General features: G+C 33.7%; 2 protein-coding genes across 2 annotated transcripts in view; one reads left to right on the forward strand and one right to left on the reverse strand.

The window, feature by feature from the left end:
- The window catches only part of LOC108735990 (protein draper), a 41467-nt gene extending 21494 nt beyond the window's left edge, over positions 1–19973 (reverse strand). The window contains exons 1-2 of the mRNA XM_025976448.1: positions 19628–19973; positions 4997–5416 (exon numbers count right to left, since the gene is read on the reverse strand). Coding sequence (XP_025832233.1) covers positions 4997–5088 — 92 coding nt within the window. The 5' untranslated portion in view covers positions 5089–5416; positions 19628–19973. The remainder of the gene's footprint in view (positions 1–4996; positions 5417–19627) is intronic.
- Positions 6232–25983, forward strand: part of LOC112904998 (pre-mRNA-splicing factor ATP-dependent RNA helicase DHX15-like) — a 30043-nt gene continuing 10291 nt past the window's right edge. The window contains exon 1 of the mRNA XM_025976449.1: positions 6232–6255. Coding sequence (XP_025832234.1) covers positions 6232–6255 — 24 coding nt within the window. The remainder of the gene's footprint in view (positions 6256–25983) is intronic.

The following is a 25983-nucleotide window of genomic DNA, read 5'->3' on the forward strand; positions in this document are numbered from 1 at the left end:
TAAATGCAAACGATTTCTCTCAAGTTTTCGACCGTTTGACATTTGTACTTCGTATGACCTCGGTCTATCATAAATTTTTGTTACAACTGCTGGTTCTAACGGTTTACCTTTTTCTTTTCGAATATACACATCATCTGCTAATTTCTGTTTCTATCATACAAAAGTTTTTGTTTGGTTTACCTTTTTAACAATTTTTGCCTAAGTAACTCATTCTCATTTTCCCACTCATTCCTTTTTACATTAATCGGCAAAATTCCACGCGTTTCATAACCAAATAACAATTCGTTCGGTGATTTTATTTCGTTTGAAATCGGAGTGGTTTTATTCTCTCAATGCAAGTGTCGGATCTCTACTGCTATGCTCTATCTTCTTAAACATACTTTCCACAGTACCAACACGACGTTCAACCATACCATTCGATTTCGGATAATTCGGGACTTGACGTTACATGTTCAAGATTCCAGGAATTTACAAAATTTCGCATATCGCGATTTATAAAATGGGTACCATTATCAGAAATTGCTTTTTTCGGAATTCCAAATCTTGCAAAAATTGACTTTTGTTTTGACACAATTGTTGAACCAAACATGTTCTCCAATTTTGCAACTTCCACATACTTGCTGAAATAATCAATAACTAAAAGCCAATGACTGTTTTGAAATTCAAACAAATCCATAGCAATTGTTTCCCACGGAGCATTCGGGACTTCATGTGGTAACAAAGGTTGTTTGACGTTCGATCAGTTGAATTGCATACAAGATTCGCAACTTTTTACAATGGTTTCAATGTGCTGATTCATGAATAGCCACTACCAAATTTTTCTCCCACAATTTTTACGCTTTTCAATTCTAAGGCGATAATAATGAATCAAATTTAACATCTTTTTTCGCAGTTTTCTAGGAACTACGAATTCTGTTACCTTTAAAAATTAACTCTTCTGTTACACACAGTTCGTCAGCTTAATTGTGATATAGTTTTACTACTTCAGGTATCTTTTTGGAATCGCTTGGTCAACCTTCTAAAATTTACTTTATCAACATTTGCATTTCCTCGTCATTGTGCGTTTCTTTTTGAAATTCTAATTTTTTCTGCACGGAAATCGGTAACGACTCTACCAATAAGAAAACTTGTGCTTCAGTATCTTTTTCGTGACAATTTGACGGTGGACAGTCATTTATTGACTTTTTAAATATAAACTCTAACGGTTTGTGATCTGTTTCAACAACTCTCTTTCCATAAATGTACTGACTAAATCTCTTACAAGCAAAACAAATCCCTAAAGTCTCGTGTTCAATTTGAGCGTATCTTTTTTCTACATCAGTCAACGATTTACTCGCGTAAGCGACGGGTGAATTGTTTTGCAAAAGAAGACATCTTGAAGGTCTGGCTCCTTAGTTCACACTTTTTTGAGATTTTCCAATGAAATCAAATTGCGGTGTGCTCCGGTGTCAAATTTGACTTTTACCTTGTGCTGATTGTCAATTTGAATCGTTTCGCACCAGTCTTCATTTTGTTTTGAAAGTGAAAAGTTAAACACTGACTTTACTTCAAAACTCTCATTTTGATTTTGTATAATATTTACACTTTGATTTGTATACATTTGTGCGAAATGATTCATCTTTCCACAGTTTGAGCACTTCTTTCCCCCACGCTGGACACTTGTTTCTGGGATGAAACTTGTTGCAACGGAACGGTGAAACGGCTTGCGAGTTGACTGCTGTGCTGCCGTCTGTTGACACGGTGTCGTACTGCTTGGCTGCTTTCATTTCTTCTTCTGTTTCAGTTGATTTTTATTTTTCGATGCTTTTATGACGTTCACCTTGGCCTCAGTTTCCAATGTTGCTTCTGTGACAGCTCGGCGGCTTTAAAAATGTTTATGCACTTTTCCAGGTCCAGATCGTCCTCTGTCAACAATCTTGTTTTTAAGTCCTGGTCCAGCACACCATAGATCACACTGTCCTTGATGAGACTGTCACGGAGAGCTTTCTCAAATCAGTGATGAACAACGAAAAAGTTTCTCCTGAATTAACTTTTCGACGGACAAAATCGACTTTTTAAAAATTTATTAATATTAATTACAAGAAAAAAAACTTATCTAACCCTGTTTCTTCCCGAGGTACGTATACTATTTTTTTTCACGTTTGTGTGAAAAGCTCGTCATTAAATTGATATTTGGCGAAATAAGAGTAAATGATTTAGAGGTTTGAAAGGCATTGTCATTGAACAACTGATTTTTGCGCATGCCCATAAACTTCAGCGCATGCGCTCAAAAGACTAATTTCATTGCCTCCCGACTAAAACACGGCTGAAAAGAGGCCATTTCTTCCCTGTTTCATAGCACGCAAAACGAGCTTTCCGCGCTAACATGACAAAAAGAAATAAACATAACTCAAGGCGCCTTATACCGAACTTAAAATCTACAACGGTGTGGCACAACCTTAGCTCATCATTATTATCATAAGGTTGTCAGCCCTAAGATTGGTTGGATACGCACCTCCACTCTTTCCTATCCTAAGCTAATCATCGCATTTACCTACAACTAGAACATCCCACACCCTCAATTATTTATGTACAGTAAACTATAGATCTGCCTCTATCCCCCCTCGTAACTCCTGTTTCTGTGTTCTACCAACCTATCTCACCTATTTCTTATTAACTTTGTTAAGATTTTTATTATCTTTATGTCTGTTACAATTCGACTGATCAAGAAAACACTTCTATTCTGCTGAACGTTTATTGAACGACTTAATATTCTTCAGTATCAAAAATGTTTCTTTATACATATCGATCTCGACCGGATACATAACTCATTCTCATANAAAAAATGGAAAACGAAATGAATACAAGTTACAAGAAATATGATATAAGGTTAAGATTAGTGTTATTTGAAAGAAGTTATTGAAAAGTGCACTTTTAACATTAGATACATAACTTTGGTATTAAATAACATGGACCAGTGATAAAATATGAGAGGTATCTAACAGAAACATTTTGCTCTGGCTATGCAGTTTTTGTAGTAATGGCAATAAATGCCAACAACAAAAACAATTGAAGTTGCACAACTATTCATTTTATCGACCGAGACGCCTATGGGCAATTAAAAGTACCTACAATAATACAGTCGTATTAGCTTCGACAGACTCACCAAAATGGTACCATTTAATAATTCTTTTTCATCGTTTGTATAAACGTACATTATAAAGGAGTATCTAATTTTTAAAAACCACAGTCGTCTGATGATTAAAGGAAACGAAGTTTAGAATGTTGCATGCTGTAGCCAGCATAATAGGGAATCCATTCAGATATTTGTAATAGGTACTGTAATGTCTAGCACATTAGCATATTTTCACTAACCTGTATAAGGGCCACTCAATGTCATAGTTCTACTTCTAATTTAATTAAACTCCAATAAAGATCTAAAAGTTTACTTTTGGTCTATTTTATTACCAGTAATTTTTCGAGGATTAATTCAGTAAGTGAATTTAAGTGATCCTGTCGTGAGAGTGAACCATCGTCCCTGTTGGATTGCACAGAGTGATAGTTATTATTAAGTGCTGTTAATATCAGTGTAATAGTTGGAATTCTTAAGTGTGCAATTCTAACTGTGTGGGAGTATCACCTGGTCTGACGATAAGGTTATCATCCCTTTTGACTACATCCTCAAATCCAGACGTGAAAGTACTTACTAATTTCGCCCCTTTTACATTCACAATAACTTCTAAAAATATAATAGCGAAATTCAATATGTTCAACAAGGTCCATTTACATAGACAGATATCTACTTGCTGTACTGAATCCAAATTGTTAAGACTTAAGCCTGACTGACACCCCGTCAGATCAGAATGGTAAATGTCTAGATGATGGGTGGGATCGAAAGAGGAGGTGTCCCGCATCACTGTACCATAAAAAGTTCGTGGCAGTCTTACCCCCATAAAAAGTTATGGGGGTTAGATGAGGGGGGGTAGAGGGGGATCGAAAGAGGGTGGTCACCTGAGTAAAACCTCATAAAAAAATTGCGGCGGTCTCACCCCCATAAAAAGTTATGGGGGTTGAAAATTGATTATTTTGCAATTTTCATACACTATAATTCAAATAAAAATCAATAAAATAATAATTTTCAAGCGGGTGGAGGTGGGGGTCGAAAGAGGGTGGTCATTTGAACAAAACCCGATAACCTAACCTAACCTAACCTATTGATAAAGATATTTAAATAGTGTTTTATATAACTTTCTCAATATTTTTATGTATTTTTCATTAGTTTCACCTTTGAATATTGTTTAAGAATGACTATATAAATATTTACATGCCCAGAAATGTATAAAACTTGGCATATTTATTAACTTTGAATCCCCATAAGTTTTTATGGGGGTGAGACCGCCACGAACTTTTTATGGTACAGTGGTGGGGGAGACCTCCTCTTTCGGGGTGGGGGAAATCATCTAGAAATCATGGTATGAATTGATCTCTATACATATGTTATGAATGCTGATATATGAAATGTATGCTACAATATTTTACTTGAATGTGAACAGGCCGTGACTTAACCGATAGTATGAATCGATCTTCACTAATTGTTCTGTCTTATTAATACTACAAATATTTCCTATATTGTGCCATAGAATTGTTTAGATAACTTGTATCTGTATCAACAACAGGAAGAACAAAGCAAGTTTCTTTACGCCTAACTGATAGGTTAATCGTAAAGCACTCATTTGTCGACGATAACTTTGTAAAGAATTTTTCAATTTTATTCATTTATCACTGTTAACCGATTAACTGGAGGGCATTTTTGATTTTGTTTCATTCAATTAAGGCAATTAATTCTATATGTATATTTATGTTTCCAGTGGCGTATCTAAGTATATAGATAAAAGTCAAAATATTTCAAACACCTACTGCATTATTCAATTCACTTTAAATAGGTACCTGTATAAATAATAAATTCAGGAATACACACTTTTATTATTCTCGATAAAATAAAAATGGCTGTACTTACGATTCTTGTCTGACGCAAATGTTTGGTCCTTCCAGAGCGAGACATACTGACATTTGAAACAGGAACACTAATACCGCTAAGAACAATGACATATTTCCGGTAGAAACTCCGTTAATTGAATTAAGCAAAACACTGTATCACATCAACATTTATTGTTGTCATTTAGTCTGTACTGGTTTGTGCGTATCTGGCTACTAAATTCAAATATACATCATCACAGCCTTCGTCATGTTTCCTTTTTCCACTAGGGTGACGGAGAGGTCGTTATCTTACTAATTGTTACTCCTGTATTTAACGTTGTTTCAGCGAACGAATCTGCTACAGCTCTTCAGTGACAACTAGGAATTGCACAAGAGTTGTATGTTTCAAGAAGCCAATTTACTTTTACGTTGGTATAAGTGCAACTGAAGTGGTGAGAATCTGAAAAAAAAAGTAAAAATTGTGAATTATAAACAAACGTAAACTATATCTAAAACTTATTTAAACATAGTAGATAGCCATATTTTAAAGTGGTTGCATACTGTGGGTCTGTTGTATGAATATTACGTTTCTGAATAGGTAACTGAAGATATTTCTCAAGTCTCAAATTACAATACACTCACTTACCTAAGTTATGCACACGTTGCTACTACAATGCCTTGTAAAATAGCTGTTTCTACATATAAACCTATAAACAAAATTTTATTTTTCCAGTATTAGTCTCTTCAGAGATTCCATTTAGTTTCATTTCATTTTTTCATAAATGTTTACAAGCATTCGAAAGGTGCTTACTGACCATTACCTAACAGCAATCAATAATATTTATGAACCCGAATAAAAAATTAAACGCATCCAAAAGCCGAGATGGCCCTGAGTTTACTCTTGCGTTTGCAAAATTGCATTTTTTTCAACTAGCTTGTTCTTTGAACAGTTAAGGCAACAAAATGAAGGTTACAGTAATAACTGTCTAATTAACAATAAAACTAAGTATATACCATTGGTATTTTCTGTTACAATTTCTAAGAAGTACGTAAACTAACGTTTTACCGTTCTATATTGTGCAGATTAATCAGCCTTCCATATTTGTCTTAAAATATACAATTTCAAGAGGACTTTGCTTTATCAAACAAATCGCATATAACAACGCCTACAATATAAATATACTTAACAGATAATTATATTAAAAATTGTATAATAATGAAATAACTTAAGTGTGCAATTCTAACTGTGTGGGAGTATCACCTGGTCTGACGATAATGGGCCCCAACGATCATCATCTTGTGCGTTTATTTAGTTTAGTATTTCTTTTTTTTTATTTATTACAGTGTGGAATTTTTATACCAGAAAATTAAAGATCTCACCCACAATTTATCTTGAACAGTGCATAAAATACAAGCTGCAAGCACTATGCGATCTAGTTATGTTTATAAAGAACTAGTGACCCGCCCCAGCTTCAAACGGGTGAAATGCTGATACTAAATATATTTTTGTTTTGTCTAGATTACTATCGAAAAAGGGAAATCTTCAAAAGATACCCCCTGAACATACTAAATATACTACAGAATGTCTTTTATACAACATTCACAGTTTTTTTGTCATTAGACAATACAAACCGGCCCCCCGGCCGGTACCGCCGCAAGCGCTATGTCCCCACATTTTAAATCTGTAATATCTTCGAAAATATTCATTTAAATTACATGCTGTAAAGGGCCATATTGATCTATATTAAATACACAATGTATTTAAGATAGTTAATTGGATAAGAATTAATGCTGTATTGCCTACAATCGCTTCGTAAATAAGTCATTATTTCTTATAAAAAGTAAAGGATAAAAATGGTTATTGTGGGTTATCCCTAAGNTATTTTCTGTTACAATTTCTAAGAAGTACGTAAACTAACGTTTTACCGTTCTATATTGTGCAGATTAATCAGCCTTCCATATTTGTCTTAAAATATACAATTTCAAGAGGACTTTGCTTTATCAAACAAATCGCATATAACAACGCCTACAATATAAATATACTTAACAGATAATTATATTAAAAATTGTATAATAATGAAATAAGATTGATTTATCCAATACAATACAAGTTGTAATGATAAAAATATATAATTCCTCGTAATGTTAGGTAGTCGCATATCATCTAATCTTAAATTAAAAAATCAAAATAAGGACTGGTATTAATGTTACTTTTAGAACAACTAATAAACTAGGTAAATTTAAAAAAAAAAACCAATAGGGACAAACTGGAAAATTGAAAAAGTCAAGTAAATATATCAATCGCGTTGATGTCCTAAATACGTGTCAAAGATCATAGACGACCACCTAAAATTAATTTTTTCTATCTTACTTTTTCTCGTGAACAAGAATACTTGAGTATAGCCAAACTGTTACAATTTCTGTGTTGCTTGTTTATATATCAGATTTTAATTAACGATAACTTATTAGTATAATTTTGTCGCCTTACTGTTTATAAACATTACAGGTTCGTATCAAGGGTTACAACTCAACCCTTTCGTTGAAAATCCGCCAACCAAGAATTAAAATTTCATTAGTTTAGTGTTAAACTACATTTTGAACGGGACATTGCAGTGTAATGTAACAACTTAAACATAAGTAGGTACGTGAGTGTATTTTTTAAGCGAAAAGTAGTACCGGGTACAGAAAAGTCAGAACTATTAACATTCTACAAATATTTTTAGTTTCTGAACTGATTACCAAAAATGTCGCTAAAATATTTGCTATTTAACTAGTTAACAAGCAACCACTTTGGGCACGTTCGATAACAGCGTTGAAATAAATAGTATTTGGTACATAATACCCGTGGATATCTATTTAGCAGTAAACACGAGACCAGTATTTAAACACTAGAACATTATAATAGGAATTTCTCCTTATTCTTGATGCTTTATCTCCACTACTTAACGTTTCTATGCACCATTACAATTAAACCAAGTAACTTCATGTTTTTGCAAATTACTTGACTTGACTGTGAAATCAAATATCGCTATCAATAATAATTTTACATAGTTGCTATTTGCCTTGATGTCAAGCAATTTCAATCTTTTTCGTCGCATCTACATCCATGTGCTCGAAAACCTTACCTACTAGGGTCAATTGAAAAGTCCCCGGCCTGACACATAAATGGCGGCACCAGAACTAAATCCATATGATTTTCAGTTAGTCCTAACCTTCAAAAGACGCGTCTATAAATTTGACGGCTGTCGGATCATTAGTTTGTGAATTATAGCATTTTTAGTGAAGCAACTTTTGTTATTGTGAAAAAAATGGATAAAAAGGAATTTCGCGTGTTGATAAAATATTGCTTTTTGAAGGGAAAAAATACAGTTGAAGCAAAAACTTGGCTTGATAACGAATTTCCGGACACTGCCCCAGGAAAATCAACCATCAAGGATTGGTATGCTAAGTTTAGACGTGGTGAAATGAGCACCGAAGACGGTGAACGCAGTGGACGCCCAAAAGAGGCTGTTACGGACGAAAACATTAAAAAAATCCACAAAATGATTTTGAATGACCGTAAATTGAAATTGAATGAAATAGCAGACACTCTACAGATATCAACGGAACGTATACATCACATCATTCACGAATATTTGGGTATGAGAAAGCTCTGTGCAAAGTGGGTGCCGCGCGAGCTCACTTTTGACCAAAAACAACGACGAGTTGATGATTCAGAGCAGTGTTTGAAGATGATCACGCGTAATAAACCCGAGTTTTTGCGTCGATATGTGACAATGGATGAAACATGGCTCCATCATTTCACTCCGAAGTCCAATCGACAGTCATCGGAGTGGACTGCACACGATGAACCCGCTCCAAAGCGTGCAAAAACGCAACAGTCGGCTGGCAAGGTTATGGCGTCTGTATTTTGGGATGCGCGTGGAATAATTTTCATTGACTACCTTGAAAAAGGAAGGACCATCAACAGCGACTATTACATAGCGTTATTGGACCGTTTGAAGGACGAAATCGCCGAGAAACGACCGCATTTGCAGAAAAAGAAAGTCCTGCTTCACCAAGACAATGCACCGTCTCACAAGTCAGTGAAAACGATGGCAAAAATTCATGAATTGGGCTTCGAATTGCTTCCGCATCCACCGTATTCTCCAGATCTGGCCCCCAGCGACTACTTCCTGTTCTCAGATCTCAAAAGAATGCTCGTTGGGAAAAAATTTTCGTCGAATGAAGAGGTGATCGCCGAAACTGAGGCCTATTTTGAAGCAAAGGACAAATCGTACTACAAAAATGGTATCGAAAAGTTGGAGGATCGCTATAATCAGTGTATCACCCTTGAAGGGAATTATGTTGAATAAAAAAAACGAATTTTGCAAAAAAAATGTGTTTTACTATTTTAGGTCGGGGACTTTTCAATTGACCTGTTACTTATAAAGTTGAGCAAGTATTTATCAATGTGCTATGGATAACGTTAAGTTCATAGTTGGGTATGTTCACTTTTCCACAGCAAGATGCATGACCATTACTGGAATCATACGGATGACGCGCTAAATCTTGCGGACAAATTTCCTGTCCAAAGGTTTATAATAATAGGGGAATTTAACAAAAGTAACGTTTAATGAAGTAAAAATGAGCCGCTTCGCCTGAAATACAACACCTACCAAACTACATATAGTACAGCCATTTGGTAGTTTTGCCTGGAAAGTTTTTCGGGAGTTTTGAAAATTAGTAATTTTATAGATTTTGAGGTGCTCATTCCAAATTTGAACTTTGCCACCTCGTATATTTGCCGCTCGCGCCGCCATATTGGAAAAATGGCGCCAAAAAGCAGTTTTTTGACAATATTTCCTTTCCGACTCATTTTACGATAAAAACAGTTATATACAAAATGAAACTAGAGACAATTATCTACAATTTATGTATCTACCTTTTTTTCATAAAGTTAATAGTTAAGGCGTACGAGCGCCGGAAAGTGTACTTTGCCCTTCTTCGTCTGTCTTTATTATTTTGTAATATTCATTCACTTTCTAGTGATGCATCATTTATACAGGTTATTTCTCAATATCAAGACGTCTCTGATATGTAGGTATGTCTTGTTTTTGCCTCGGAACATCAAAACCAATGGTCCATCATTTCGAACCTTTCTTTTGATACTCCAGCTCGTCTATCTTATCTTCTTGGATTATGATTTAAAATAATTCGTAATACACGGAGACCTCGAATAATTTAATTTACAATCCTGGGTTTTTTCCCAATACGCGGAAAGTATAAAATAAGAAATAAAAATTTAGTTGTCAACTGTAGACCAATATCTATCTTAAAACCAAAACTCCTTGATACGATTATTGCCAAAGAGTCCTCTATAATTATACATAATTAAAAACAGTATGAATTTATTAAGGATTTACTTATTAATCTAGAATTAATTTATTAAGTACGCATTTTCAAATGGGTTGCAGGTAGACCGTATACATTTAGGGCAAAATATCTACCTAACAAAAATTACTCTTTTTTTTACGGCATTGTTGAAGGTATTTGTTCGAATATCCTTACACCACGTTGTATTTTCAAATGTTAAATGCCAACCTTTGGTGAAATGCAAATACTAGACCACTCATATTTTTAGTTCTAAGTTGTAAGTATTGACTTTTCTAAGGCCCTTGACTCCGGTCAAAGTACAAGCTTTCACACAGACGGTTTTCTAACGGCAACCGTGCCGTACCGTGCCGTACTTTCATTTTGCTTTGCGTTCACACTGCACACAGTTTTTCACGGTTTAGTTTTGTTTTGATACATGACCAAAATGGACGAAAGAAAAAAAACGCATGTTGTTGCTAATGATATGGCATAATCGCAGAAAAACACAAAAAACAAGAAGATTTTGGATTCATCCACTACTTGAAAACAGACAATTGATGGGTGAACTTGTAACATTATTTCATGAGCTACGAGAGGATAGCTCCAAATTTTTTAATTATTTTCGAATTTCCATTTGGAGTTTCGATGAATTATGTGTAAAATTGCAAGATGATTTAAAAATTAGTAATAATATTTAATATCAAGAGGGAAATAAAAAAAAAAAATGAGTATCAATCAGAAAACAATCTATCAGAAATGGAAAAAGGTTTTCCTTTCTGTTATTTAACGCTTTGATACCAAAAGAAATCAAATTATTAAAGTTTTCACTGTCTAGCTTATAAGAGATAAAAGAAGATTGTAATATATATCTGTACAAAACCTTGTTTCTTCAAAAATATCCGAGAAAATTTAAATGCTCATATTCAATATATCCTTTGTATTATCTTCCCCAATGATATATTATTAAGAAAGGAGGTAAATTTTTCTTAATTATATAATCTCTACCGATGCTTATTGGAAACAAATAAACGCAACTTTATGGTGTAGGTATGGTTATGATTGCACAATATATTTAAAAAAATGTAGATACTTTGATAATGTAGACATTATACAATGCTGTAAATGCCGCAGATTTGATCACAAGACAAAAGAATGTACAAAGATAGACAGCATTTCCCAAAAGTAGTGAAAGTCACAAAATAGAGGAATGCAAAAGAAGTTCTGAATATTTCCCAAATATGGTTGCACCGTATAGGTAGCAGTTAACAGAAGATGCGAGGCATACAAAAGAATTTTTCAGAAACTACAATTGAGAGCTGTGTACCCTGATGTTTGTAATGAATTTAAATAGCAATTAAAGAAGAATAAATCACTGAATAATAATATAATATCCTTTAATATTTAAAACTTAACAGCATACAAAACACAATTACGTACAGTGTAGGCTGAATCAATGACGACTCATAATAGCATGCTTTACGGAAACACATACTGCTAAGGAATTATATGAAAATGAAACTAGAATAGATGTATATCTATTTGACAAACATCTCTGTTAACGTTAGATGAAACCATTGATCTCGGCGTTACTTTTACATCAGACGGCTCATTTCACGCTCATATTATCTAAATAACGAACAAAGCCCTTAGATTACTTGGTTTTATCCTTCGTAATTCTGAACACTTTAGAAATCCGTCTACCTTAATTACCCTATTTAATACACTTGTCAGACCACAATTGGAATACGCTTCGCCAATATGGTCTCCTTTCTCTGCGACTGATAAAAAAAATGCTTGAATCGGTTTAATCGAAATTTTTGCGCAAACTCGCCTTTGTAAATATGACACCCATGCGTTTCGATGATCACGATTATACTAACATCAAAAAACTTTTCCACGTTCAATCGCTAGAGACCAGGAGAAACATCGCCGATTTGACACTTTTATTTAAGATTCTACACGGCTTAGTTGATTGTTCAACTATGTTATCCACTATCAATTTTCATGTTCCCTCCAGACAAGTTCGCCGTAATCAACTTTTTGCTATTCCTTTTTCTCATACAACTTCAGCGGCAAACAGTCTGCAGAGTCGATTGCACAAACTGGGAAATTTAATATCTGAAAGTGTCGATATATTTTCTATATCTTTGTCTTCGTATTCTAGATTCATAAATAATCTGTATCAATTTTAGATTTTGTCACTGANTCATCGGCAAACAGTCTGCAGAGTCGACTGCACAAACTGAGAAATTTAATATCTGAAAGTGTCGATATATTTTCTATATCTTTGTCTTCGTATTCTAGATTCATAAATAATCTGTATCAATTTTAGATTTTGTCACTGATTATGGTTCTATGTGTATATTAATTGCTTTCTTTTTTGCTATACTTTTGGCTGCTTTTCTTAGTTTTCTTAATTAACTATATTGCTGTGAAACTATTTATACAATTAATTTTATTTTTGTCAAAGAGAGTTTGGACTGAGCGAATATATTATATTAATGTCCTTATGTAAAAAGGGAGTATTCCCGTTTATTGAATAAATTATTAATTATTAATTATTATTATTGTATAAAGAAACTGTACATGCAAAATTTTCAAGCCGGTATACATGAGGAGCATTAAAATATGTATTTTAAGGAGGAGTGCTTTAAAACAGTAGGTAATAAACGTAATAATAGAAAGAACCGTATCGTTAATGGAAATTAATCTTAATGTGGATAGTCAGAAATTTAACATCCTTTATGTTCACCACTCATCAAATTCAAAACACAGCGGATTCTTACAAAGATTTAAAGAAATTTTAATAACTATGATGTAAAACAGGAAATAATTATTTTAAGTAGAGATTTAAATATAAATTTTATCATTGTATTCTAAGAAATTAAATAATGTAATACAAAGTAGTGGAATATCCCAATTGTAGAAAAATTCCCACGAGTTACACGCATTAGTGTCACAATAATAGATTTTATAATAACAAATAATAAAGAAGTTAAATATGGAATACATTATACGCCCAAAAATAACGGACGGAATAAGTAAAAAGAAAACCGGAATATTTTGTAACCGAAAATTTTACTTACAGAAACTGTTGGAAAAAATAAACATTTATAGACACCATTAAAGTGTGGAACAGATATTAGGAAACACAGAGAATCCAGGAAACAGATTTAAATATTTTTAATTACTAGAATTTACAGCGCTAAAAAACGAAATTAAGACGAGAATACTTAAAAAAAATCAACTGAAGTAATTGGTCACCACTCCTTAAAGGTCCTAAATACCAGTATAGAAAAAGACTTCCTTCCCAAAAAATGGAAAACATCAATGGTAGCCCCAATAGAAAAAACCAGAATCCGTTAGCATAATAAAAAGGTCAAAAACCAATCAAACACAATCTGCACATCCCATATCTAATTGACAACTTCTCTTGGCTTGGTTACTAAAATAGCTTTCAGTACCTAGCAGACTAGAAAATATGAAGACATTCCTTCCATATCTCTTCCTGAACAAAATGTCGCTATCGCTGACTTGTGGACCAAGATGAATCGATCTTCTCCAGCTCTCCTTGTTTAAGTCTCTCAGGTTCTTATGACATCTTCCCACACCCAATATTCTACACTTGCAATGTAGTTACATCTATTTGGGGTGGAGGTGATCCTGTTGATGAGTCTATTAAGCTTTCCCTGAGGTTACAATAGGATGCTCTACTCTGCGATTCTTTAAGTCTGTCATCCAGAACATCTTCTCCCATTCTGGGGCTATTAAAATGAATTGACCCTGAGCCTTGTTGAGATGTGCCAACACCTTGGGAATCAAATATGGGGATGGAAACACCCATGTCAAACGAAACACCTACCTTCGACTGAAGACATCTGTGACAAGAGAGAGCTGATCGAGTTTGAATCTAGGGAGACATAACTTTCCACAATAGCCGACTCTCCTGAGGCAAACAGGTCAATATCTGGTCTGCCCTACCTTTTGAAAATCTTTTCTGTTGCTTCTGGCAGTACACGCTATTCTGGCTGAGCTATTCCGCAAGATAACCTATTCGCTATCCCGTTGCATCTTCCTGGCAGTGTTAAGTCGTCGGTCAATTAAAGTAGCCTGTAAGTCAGTCGGAACAACTTCAAAGATCTCGTGCCCCCTTCCTTACTGACCGATTGTCGAACTGCAGGAGAATATGAGCGTCTCGAAGACAATACAACTGTCTCTTGATAATAATTCTTTCTTCTTGGAATGCCATAACCTTTGACTTTCGGACCAAAGCCCTGACATCTGAATACCTTCCAAATGAGCTCCTTAGCCTTTGTCTGCGGCATCGGCTATTAGGAAATGAGTCACTAGAGATTTATCAGTGTGATTGGTCCCCGCTGAGGCTTCACACCACCAGCTTGGTTGTTCAACAACAGATTATGGGCTCAGGCCCGCTTTTTATCATTTGCTTTTGAGGGAAATTTTTTTACTCTCAAAAACGTCGAGAACAAAAAAATAAACACAAAATAATGGAGTCTGGTCAGTTAATCAAGTTTTCTGGAGAAACCGAACTCTTTGGAAGTTCCAGGTACAGGTAGTGTTACAGTCCAGAAGATTGTGAGATATAGTTTCAGGAATATGTTGAAAAACAAATTAAGATGCAGAAAAATGACGCTAAAGTACAGGAAATATTAGTGATTAGAAGGGAAGAGATGCCTATGACCCATATATTAGTATGCAGAACAGCGGCAGAAATGTAGCAGAAACTGAAAACTATATACGAGCACCAGGCAAGTTTTTCAGGTTAGAATACAAAGAAAGCAAAGTGGCTGAATTCTGAATTCATTTCTGAAATAGAAAAAACTCAAAGTAACTTGAAGCAAATGGGCAATGAAATTACTGACAAGATGATAACAACTGAAGTTTTAATGTTGCTGCCAGAACATTTAAGGTATTTTATTTCCGCCCAATCATAACCAAACTCTAACTGAACTCATGTCTCGATTGATGATATAGGAGAGAACTAAAAACAAAGAGCAGGTGACAGCTTTAAACATGAGAAGTAAAAATAGTTAAGGACAGAAATCAATTAAATGTTTTCAATGTGATAATATGCAGCATATAAAAACACTGTCCACAATTAAAACCAAACGAAGGCAGGAAAACTTGTTACTATTGTAGGAAAGACGGTCATCTTATGAAATATTGTTGGTTTAAGAAGAAAAAAGACGCAGATGGTATAAAAATGATAAAAAGCCATCAACGAATTCATCACGAGCATTTGTTAGAGTACCAACTGTGACAAAATGCACAAATTTCAAAGATCTGGTTGGACAGTCTCAGTTTATCAAAAACGAATGGTGGTTACACAGTTGAGCCACTGATCACATGTGTTCTAATATAAAAAAGTTTTTTGAATTGACAGAGTTAGAATATAACAAGCAAATGAATTTGGGAAGTGTGTCACTATTAACAGTAAAGGGCATAGGAAAAATAAAAGTAGAAGAAGGAATGGAAAACAATGGCTTAAAACAGATTTAAACAATATATGGTTCTTCCCAGATCTGGATGTGAATCTTTTTTCTTTGAGCAAAGCATAAGATAAAGGATTTGAAATGCATTCCAATAAAAAAAGGTTTGAGCTTTTAAACAAAAATGGAATGATAAGGGCAGTAGCAAACACAGAAAGGAGACTATTTAAGATGAATTTTAAAATTTTTGAAATATTACAGTGTAACATTGCAGAAGCTTTAACAGAGTGACACAGAAGGTTTGCTTTTTTAAATGTCAAGAAGATTTTGCGACAACATAATGTAAATTATAAAGAAAATATTATTTTTGCCGGGCGGAGAAACAACACAGATTACCGTTCCCGTCAAGTAAATCAAGGGTAAAGAAAACAGGTGAATTAATACGATACATAGTGCGGTGCCTTTGAAGCGCCATCCTTAGAAGAGGTAAAATATTTCCTTATGTTAAAGGATGATTATCTGGCTACATATTTGTTTATAATTATAAAGAATAAATTAGAGACAAAAGATAGAGTTTTATTCAATTGGTAAAAAATTAAACAAGAAACAAAGTATTAACTTTACGTACCGATAACGCACTAGGATATTTTTTTACTCTTGAACAGACTGGAAAAGCAGAAAGGGAGATGAGGACGTTAGTGGAGGCAGCTAGAACACTTTTACATAGTAAACATTTGAATAATGTGCTATGGGCTGAAGCAGCTAATTCAGCTGTTTTCATTTTAAACAGAATTGGCAGCTGTCCTCAAAAAGATCAAACTCCATATAAACTTTTGTACTTTTGGGCTAAAGGAGGTATATGTGCATGTATCTAAAGAAAATAGGTTAAACCTTGATCCAAAGAATCAGAAGATTTATTTTCCTAATAAAAGTATAGTAGAAATATCTTAAAAAGACCTGATTTTTAAGACGAATTCAAAGTTACACTTGTAGCTCCTGGTTTTTAACAAGAACATGAAGGTGAATTGTATGATGTATAGGTACGCGCCAGTTTTTTTTAGTTATTTGATTTAGATAAATCAGTCACTATACATATATAAAGATTATCAGTCGGCTATCAGACTTGCAAATAATCCAGAAAATAATAAGAGACTGAAATACGTTGACATAAGATTTACAGAAAAATTCGATAGTGGCGTTATAATATTCTTCACATTAAAAGTGAGGATCAACTCGCCGACATATTTACTAAGCTATTACCTAAGGTGAAATTCGAGAAATTCAGAAAGGGTTTAGGTTTATTGAATAAATACAGAAAGAAATAAAATAATTTTATTGAGGGGGCGTATTAATACGTAAACAGTCATTTTGTTATTTTATTATATTGTCTGGCAACGTACAGCGTTGATTTTTATGGAATATGATTTTCGACTCCGATAAATTGTAGACAGTGGTTATGATACATATCTCTCATCATAAGCTTAGAGGTGCGAGAACGTAATGTCTTTGCTATGCTCCATCCCCATGTGATCCCTACGAGCTAAGCCAGACACTTTTATTTAAAATCAAAAATTACTGGGATTTCCCTAGTACTACCTACCCATTGCATATTCAATAAAGTTAGGAGCGTTGCATCTCTTCCTTTTATTTCTTACCCTGCTTTCACACAGACGGTTTTCTAACGGCAACCGTGCCGTGCCGTGCCGTAATTTCATTTTGCTTTGCGTTCACACTGCACACGGTTTTTCACGGTTTAGTTTTGTTTTGATACATGACCAATTGGACGAAAGAAAAAAACGCATGTTGTTACTAATGATATGGCATAATTGCAGAAAAACACAAAAAAACAAGAAAATTTTGGATTCATCCACTACTTCAAAACAGACAATTGATGGGTGAATTTGTAACATTATTTCATGAGCTACGAGAGGATAGCTCCAAATTTTTTAATTATTTTCGAATGTCCATTAGGAGTTTCGATGAATTATGCGTAAAATTGCAAGATGATTTAAAAATTAGTAATAGTCATCAAAATTAATTGACAATGATTACGCTTTATTTAATATCAAGAGGGAAATAAAAAAAAATTGAGTATCAATCAGAAAACAATCTATCAGAAATAGAAAAAGGTTTTCCTTTCTGTTATGTAACGCTTTGATACCAAAAGAAATCAAATTATTAAAGTTTTCACTGTCTAGCTTATAAGAGATAAAAGAAGATTGTAATATATATCTGTACAAAACCTTGTTTCTTCAAAAATATCCGAGAAAATTTAAATGCTCATATTCAATATATCCTTTGTATTATCTTCCCCAATGATATATTATTAAGAAAGGAGGTAAATTTTTCTTAATTATATAATCTCTACCGATGCTTGGAGTAAGATTTTTACCTTGATAAAGACACTGTTCCAAATATTTTCACAGAGAATAATAATAATAGAAAGACAGATACAAAAGAATTCGAGTAGAAATATTTACAAAAGGGTGTAATATAATGTTTAGTCAAATATATGTTTTAAATTAAATATAGCGGTGTTATTATCCGCCACACTATATAATTTCTTCTGTTAACTGCACAATTCAGAGAGAAAAACGATCCTGAAAACAATTTTTGCCGTGTGAACACACGGCACGTGTGAATACTTCTATACACTTGCTTGTCTCACTGTTGCCGTGCACGGCTACGGCGCCGTGCCGTTGCAGTCCCCATGCCGTGCTGCGACGGCAGCCGTGCACGGCTACGGCAACAAACCGTGCTGTGTGAAAGCTTGCATATAAACCAATGTATTACTATTATACACGGCACGGTTGCCGTGCACGGCCACGGCAAAAAACCGTCTGTGTGAAAGCAGGGTTACAGTAATGGAAAGCTAAAGAATAGGGTCAAGGTCTTGACATATGGTGTTTACTTGGGTAGGTGGTTGAAGAAAGACAGAAACAGGAGATGAATGAAATGAAATCAGAAAAATGATGAAAGATTAACTGGAATATTACTGTCCCAGCACTGCAGCTCAAAGCATATGCTACCATAGATATAACAGAATAGAGTAGACAAGCTCATCAGAAATGTGTTTACTAAAGGAAAAAAGCTCTTTCGTTATCACGTCGACGTAGTCTTTAATTATTCAAAGCTGAAGAAGTAGGTGAAAACGTAGTTTCCGCGCCAAACATATTGTATGTAGGTATTACTTGAACAACATGACGTATTAAAAAAATAAAATTTCAAAAAAATCGGAGGTGTCTTCACCATAAAATTGGTGAGCGAGCTTTTAAAAGAATATATTCCAACATTTTTGATTTCATTGTAAATAATAAAATTAGCACGTGCCTGTTAATTACAGTGACAAATATAACTAAGCTACAATTTTCCTACAGTAACAATGTCCTATCAAGATTATTCCTACATTCCTACACCTTTCGGTGGAAATAATTTCTTCTTTACATCAGATCACCAAACAAAATTAAAAAAAAAATGCAAATACAGTTTACCATTTTACCTTTTATCCTACTTTCATAAATCATAAGTCTTGGAAAATATATACAAAATTAAATCTTTCAGAATTAACCAACTAAGTAAATCATAAACAGACAGTAATGATTATAATGTTACCCAGGTCTTCGAAATATTCAATATTTCACTGAAAAACAAAGAGCATGCTTATAAACACTTGTTATACGAAAACATATGATTACTAATGCTAAATATTTAATTTTATATGTATATATAAACATTGTGTTCCTCTAATTATTTTTTTTGTATTTATAAATTAAAATGAAAAACTAGGAATCATTGTTTATTTACTTCTTACAAAATTAAAAAAAAAATAATTAAAAAATAGATAATATTTACAAGTATGTACTCACCTAGTATTAATATAATGCCACGGCATAATATGCAACTGCACTAAACAAAGGTATGTAAATAATATAGCTGAGTGAGTAATTTGTTTTAGTTTAATAAGTAGTTCATAACATTCCAGATTGATATCAATAATGTTAATGGTTTGCACAAATATTCAAACATTAATACACTAAACCGCACTATAAAACATTTTTAACGTTCACTGCTATAAATATCTGTAACAATATATCATAAATTAAAAACCCTTTCATCAACTGCTATAACTATTACTGATGTTAATTATTGCTGTCAAATCATTGTCATCGAGCGATTACCTACATTTCAGACTGCAGACAACTATATCATGACTATATCGATCAAGAATCACAGGTATCGTTAAGGATCATAGATAGTTAAGGATCATAGATAATAGGTTAAGGATCGATGACCATCGTTGTACTTATTCATTTTCTACGGTTGTCATTATAAACGTTATAAACTGTCTTTTGTTCTGTTCAGTTCTGTTGTACTCTCATAACGAAGCGAATGTAATATTATTTAGCAATATAATCACTATCTATGACATCTATGATATTTGCTCCATCATTCCAGAATGAAGCAATTTTTTTTATTTTTAGAAATTAGCAATTACAGATATTAGCTTAACTTCCCATGCGTCAAAAATTACTAGAATTGTACAGAGGAGGATGGAAAAAAGGGCGGAAGAACTGTTAGGGGAAGATCAATTTGGGTTTAGAAGAAATAGAGGAACGCAGGAGGCCATTCTAGCTTTACGGATAACAATAGAGAGAACGATAAAAAAAGAAAAAGGGCGTACATAAGATTTGTAGATTTAGAAAAAGCTTTTAACAATGTTAAATGGGACAAGTTGTTAAATATGCTTAAAAATATAGGGATGAGTTACAAAGATAAAAAAGTGATACTTAGTTTGTATAAAGAGCAACAGGCAGTTATAGAGATGGGGTTGCAGCGTAGAGAAGTAAATATTAGAAAGGTCAGACAGGGATGCACACTGTCACCGCTACTTTTTAATCTATCTACGCGATCAACATCATTAGAGACAGCACAACTGTAGGGATAGATAGATGATATAGCAGTGTTAGCATCTAGCAAGGAGTTAGAGATAGCTTTAAATAAAATGGAAGCGGTATTGACAAAACAGTACCTACTGTATGAAAATAAATAAAAATAAAACAACAATACTGGTATGCAAGGGAAGAAAAAGTAAGGAAACAACGAATATAAAGATAGGAGACGAAAAATTAGAAGAAGTGGCCGATTTTAGATATCTAGGAAGTCAGATAAGTCGGGATGGTAGGAGTAGTAGGGATATGAAGCAGAGGATAGCACAGAGTCCAGACGCCTTCAATAAAAAGAAGTCACTTCTACTCTCGCGAACAGTTAATTTAAAAATTCGAAAAGGATTATTAAAGATGTATGTTTGGAATGCGGCGCTGTACGGGTGTGAAACACGGACAGTGGACGCGGCGGAAAAGAAAAGGTTGGAAGCATTCGAAATGTGGTGTTACAGACGAATGATGAGGATACCGTGGATAGAAAAGGTTAGAAATGAAGAGGTATTAGAAAGAATAGGAGAATAGGGGACTCTTTGGAAGCCAGTAAGAAATAGGCGAGATAGATTAATAGGACACCTTCTCAGGCATGAATGTCTAGTCAGAGGCATATAAGAGGCAGAAACGGAAGTTAGGAGGGGTAAAGGTAGGCCTAGATTAGATTTTTTTGCACTCTCCATTTTACCCTATATTACGAGACGCTCGAGGAAAATGTTATCCGCCCAACGTGTTATTTGAATAGCAGTTAGGAAGTATATTTTGTCCAAATTTAGTCGGGCAGTTTTCTAAGAACCATGTTGATAGGGTTTTAATGCCTTGTGTTATTTCTTGAGTTACTTGTTCCCAGGTGTCTGTTTTATAAAAAACTGCTGCGTCATCTACATATGCAGTTACTTTGCCATGAGTTTTAAGGTGGAATAGATTGTTCATGAAAGGAATAAAAAATAATGAACTCAATATTGTTCCTTGTGGAATTCCACGTGATTTCCTCTTGCCTACTGTTTAAAGTTCCTATATTTATTGTGTGGGTTTTCTTCGTCAAGTAATTCTGGACGAGTCTATGCGTTGTGCCACTGAATCCAATACCGTGTAGTTTATTCATAAACAGGCAGTAGTCCAAGATGTCGAAGGCTTTTGACATGCCTATAAAAACAGATGCTCTCGATATCCCTCGTCTAATACAATTAGAAATTTGGTAAATTCTACTAATGCGTCATTTGTGGAATTAATTTCTGTAAATCCAAACTATTCCTTCCTTAAAATGTTATGTATGATAATGAAACTGGTGAACCGTTCTTTCAAGCTCTTTTCGAAGACTTTTACTATCACTACATAGTATAAAATAAAGTCGCTTTCCCGCTGTCTGTCCCTAAGTATGCTTAAATCTTTAAAAGTACGCTATGGATTTTGATGCGGTTTTTTTTAATAGATAGAGTGATTCAAGAGGAAGGTTTATATGTATAATACATGCATAATATAGTAGGGAAACACTGATAATTTTAGAGGTTTCTAATGTGATGTCGTAAATAAACACATTTTTAGCGCTTACATTGCAAACGCTGGCTGAACCCTACGAGATATATCAAAATAATGCACTATAATATTATGCATCTTAAAAAGGTCTACAAAAAAGTCCGGGATGGTATATGTCTATCTCTTAAGGATAACCCACAATAACCATTTTTTATCCTTTACTTTTTACGAGAAATAATGGCTTATTTACGAAGCGATTTTAAGCAATACAGCATTAATTCTTATCCAATTAACTATCTTAAATACATTGTGCATTTAATATAGATCAATATGGCCACAGCACGTAATTTAAATGAATATTTTCGAAGATATTACAGATTTAAAATGCAGAGACATAGCGGTTGCGGCGGTACCGGCCGGGAGACCGGTTTGTATTGTCTAATGACAAAAAAACTGTGAATGTTATACAGGGTGCTTCAAAAAATGTATACACACTTTGAACTTCCATAGAAAATTTATTTACCGTTCTACAAAGTTAAATTTCAGGAAAATAGAAAGCTGAAAGTCCAATGTAAATGAAACATAAATAACAAATGTTAATACTGTTCAAATTGGTGACCTACAGCATCAATACAATTCTGAGTACGAGTCACCACAGATTCTGTACATCGTATCAAAACGTGATACGTGAACCNGCTTAAATCTTTAAAACTACGCAACGGATTTTGATGCGGTTTTTTTAAAAGATAGAGTGATTCAAGAGGAAGGTTTATATGTATAATACATGCATAATATAGTAGGGAAACACTGATAATTTTAGAGGTTTCTATTGTGATGTCGTAAATAAACACATTTTTTGCGCTTACATTGCAAACTCTGGCTGAACCCTACGAGATAGATCGAAATAATGTACTACAATATTGTACATCTTAAAAAGGTCTACAAAAAAGTCGGGGGTGGTATATGTCTATCTCTGAGGGATAACCCACAATAACCATTTTTATCCTTTACTTTTTAGAAGAAATAATTACTTATTTACGAAGCGACTGTAAGCAATACAGTACCTTAAATACATTGTGCATTTAATATAGATCATTATGGCCCTTTACAGCATGTAATTTAAATGAATATTTTCGAAGATATTACAGATTTAAAATGCAGGGACATAGCGGTTGCGGCGGTACCGGCCGGTTTGTATAGTCTATTGACAAAAAAACTGTGAATGTTGTATATAAAGACATTCTGTAGTATATTTAGTATGTTCAAGGGATATCTTTTGAAGATTTTCCCTTTTCGATAATAATCTAAACAAAACAAAAATATATTTAGTATCAGCATTGCACCCGTGCGAAGCTGGGGCGGGTCACTAGTACTAGATATAATTGAAATTGATCTGTAATTGTTAGGATATAGTTTATTTCCTGTATTGTGGATATGTGCTTATTTGAACTGAGTTGGGTATGTTGTGGTTCCGTAGCACCTGTTGAATTGTTGAATATGTGCAGTAGTGATTAAGGTGTTAAGGTTGCTGATGTGCATGTTAGCTCTTTGATGCCGATCTATCTAAGGAAGATTGATTTTTCTACTGTGATTTAGGGTGTATCTCGTATCTCTACCTATTTAAATATTTGGCTAGATTCCGACCCACGTTAGCAAAGAATTTGTTGTTCTTTCTCGTTCCCTTTGATAAAGCGTGCTTCTGGGTTATCTGGTTTGCTTTTAAATCGGTTCAGGATTTTTTCGATGGCATTCCATGTTGTTTATGACCCAAAAACAACATGCTTTAATTTCTATTTAATAGGTTCTTCTTTAGCTTGTTTTATAACTTTTTTAAGTAGGTTTCTGCATTCTGAATTCGTCTAATTTGCGTGTCTTTAGTATTTGTTAATAATTTATATATTTTATCTCTTCTATTTATAGTTTGATGATCTGTTTAAATATGTCTGAAGCATTCTGCGGTTCTATTATGTTGGTGATTTGCGTGTTCGTTAGTTTCATCATATCTAGCATGTGTGTTTTAATTTGGTTTGCTATTGTTTGTTCGTGCTGTTAGTATCTTTATGTAAAATTAGGTGGTCTGTAATGTATGCTTCCATAATTATTGAAATGGCTTCTTTGTTATTTGGAACCCCTTTTGTGAAGAGATGTTTGACTTATGCAGTTTTTATTCTATTTTATTTACACTCTTCTGCTCCGTGTTCATCTGCACACCAACAGCAGAAAAAAGTGTTACACTTATATTAATACATGAAACACTCTTTTAGAAGATTTTAATAGCAGTTAACATTGAATAATATTCAAACATTAATGTGAAATTAATGGATCTAACAGCAGCAACAACTGAATGAATTTCACATTAATGTTTGAATATTATTACGTGTTACTCTTGTTATGGCTGTGTTCATATCCATTGCATTTGTGGCATTTTTTATCTTTGATTTCATGGTATATTTAGCAGATTTCCCAGTTTATGTATAGCATCCTTTTTTTATTAAGTGGGTCTGTTAACTTTTGCGTAACTTGCATGTCCTTTTCTTTTGGATGTGTTTGATATATATAATTCTTAAGTGGCTTCTGTTAGGTTTTGAATGATGATTATTTATCTGTTCAAGTTCTTTGATATATGAGTTGTTTATGTTTACAATTTTAATTGTTCAATTGTCTATTGATTTTTTGTTCTGCTTCATTTTCACATTTGATTTCCAGGGTTTCGTCTTGGCTTTGTTTTATATTTTAACCTTGATTTTGAGGTTACTTAGCTTTTGTGAGTATTATCTATATTTTTTACTTCGCTTAGCGTGCTAACAAAGTTAGGTACTTTGTAGTTTGTGTCTTTAACATGTCTATGTTTCATTAGATTTCGCATGCTTTTCACCTGTTTCTTGCAGTTTGAGCATATGCAAACGATAATCCGCGTTTTTAAATTACTTTTTGTGTTCGTAATGCACATCGTTTATTTTCACATACTGTATGGCAAACACTTATCACAGAACCCTTCGCAATTTATTGGATTGTCAATATCTTTTAATTCCTTTTTTCCATTTGAAGCGGATACCACCTCCTTGATCGCCATTTGTGTCGACGGCCATTTTTAATAATTTTTAATTTTTGTACGTCTATTATACTAAACAATAGTCATTTATAATGACTATTATTATTAGTAGTTCTAGGTAATATAAAATAGTTACATAATAACAGGTTGTTCAAAAAGAACATTCTCCTTCTCGTTCTTGAGTCAAAGTGTCAATTATCTATGGTGTCAATCATTGAGAATATATATTTCTTTAATCTGTGCGCGTGTAAGGGATAGGTTTCCATATTTGTAGGAAGTAATAATCAATGATCTTACAGGAACACTACAAACTTTATTCTAATTTAAACAATTAACAAGCGCAAGAGAATACTGCTAATAAATGGCGGATCAACTAGAACTAGACTATATTGATTTTTACAATTTTACGCGCAACGTTTTAAGACTCCAGTGTGACGACTGAGTGCCTGACCACTGTTGCCAACCTACTACAGGAAAAAATCCCACGCGCAGGTCCAAAAAATCCCATATTTTCTCTAAAAATCCTTCCACGCACAGGTCCAAAAAGTCCCATATTTTCTCTAAAAATTCCTCCAACTTATTACTATTATTATTTTTTAATTCGTTAATTTAATCGTTTATTCGAAGAAAAAATATACAATATTTTTGTAAACATGGACAACTTTTCGTGTCGATAGTATAATACCGATAATTTTATTGTATGTAGTTATCTCGTTTCCCAAAAATGCAGACAAAACCAGGCCTTGGGGGTTTAGATGTT

Source organism: Agrilus planipennis, unplaced genomic scaffold, assembly GCF_000699045.2.
Source record: "Agrilus planipennis isolate EAB-ADULT unplaced genomic scaffold, Apla_2.0 scaffold75, whole genome shotgun sequence".
NCBI classification, from domain to species: Eukaryota; Metazoa; Arthropoda; class Insecta; order Coleoptera; family Buprestidae; genus Agrilus; species Agrilus planipennis.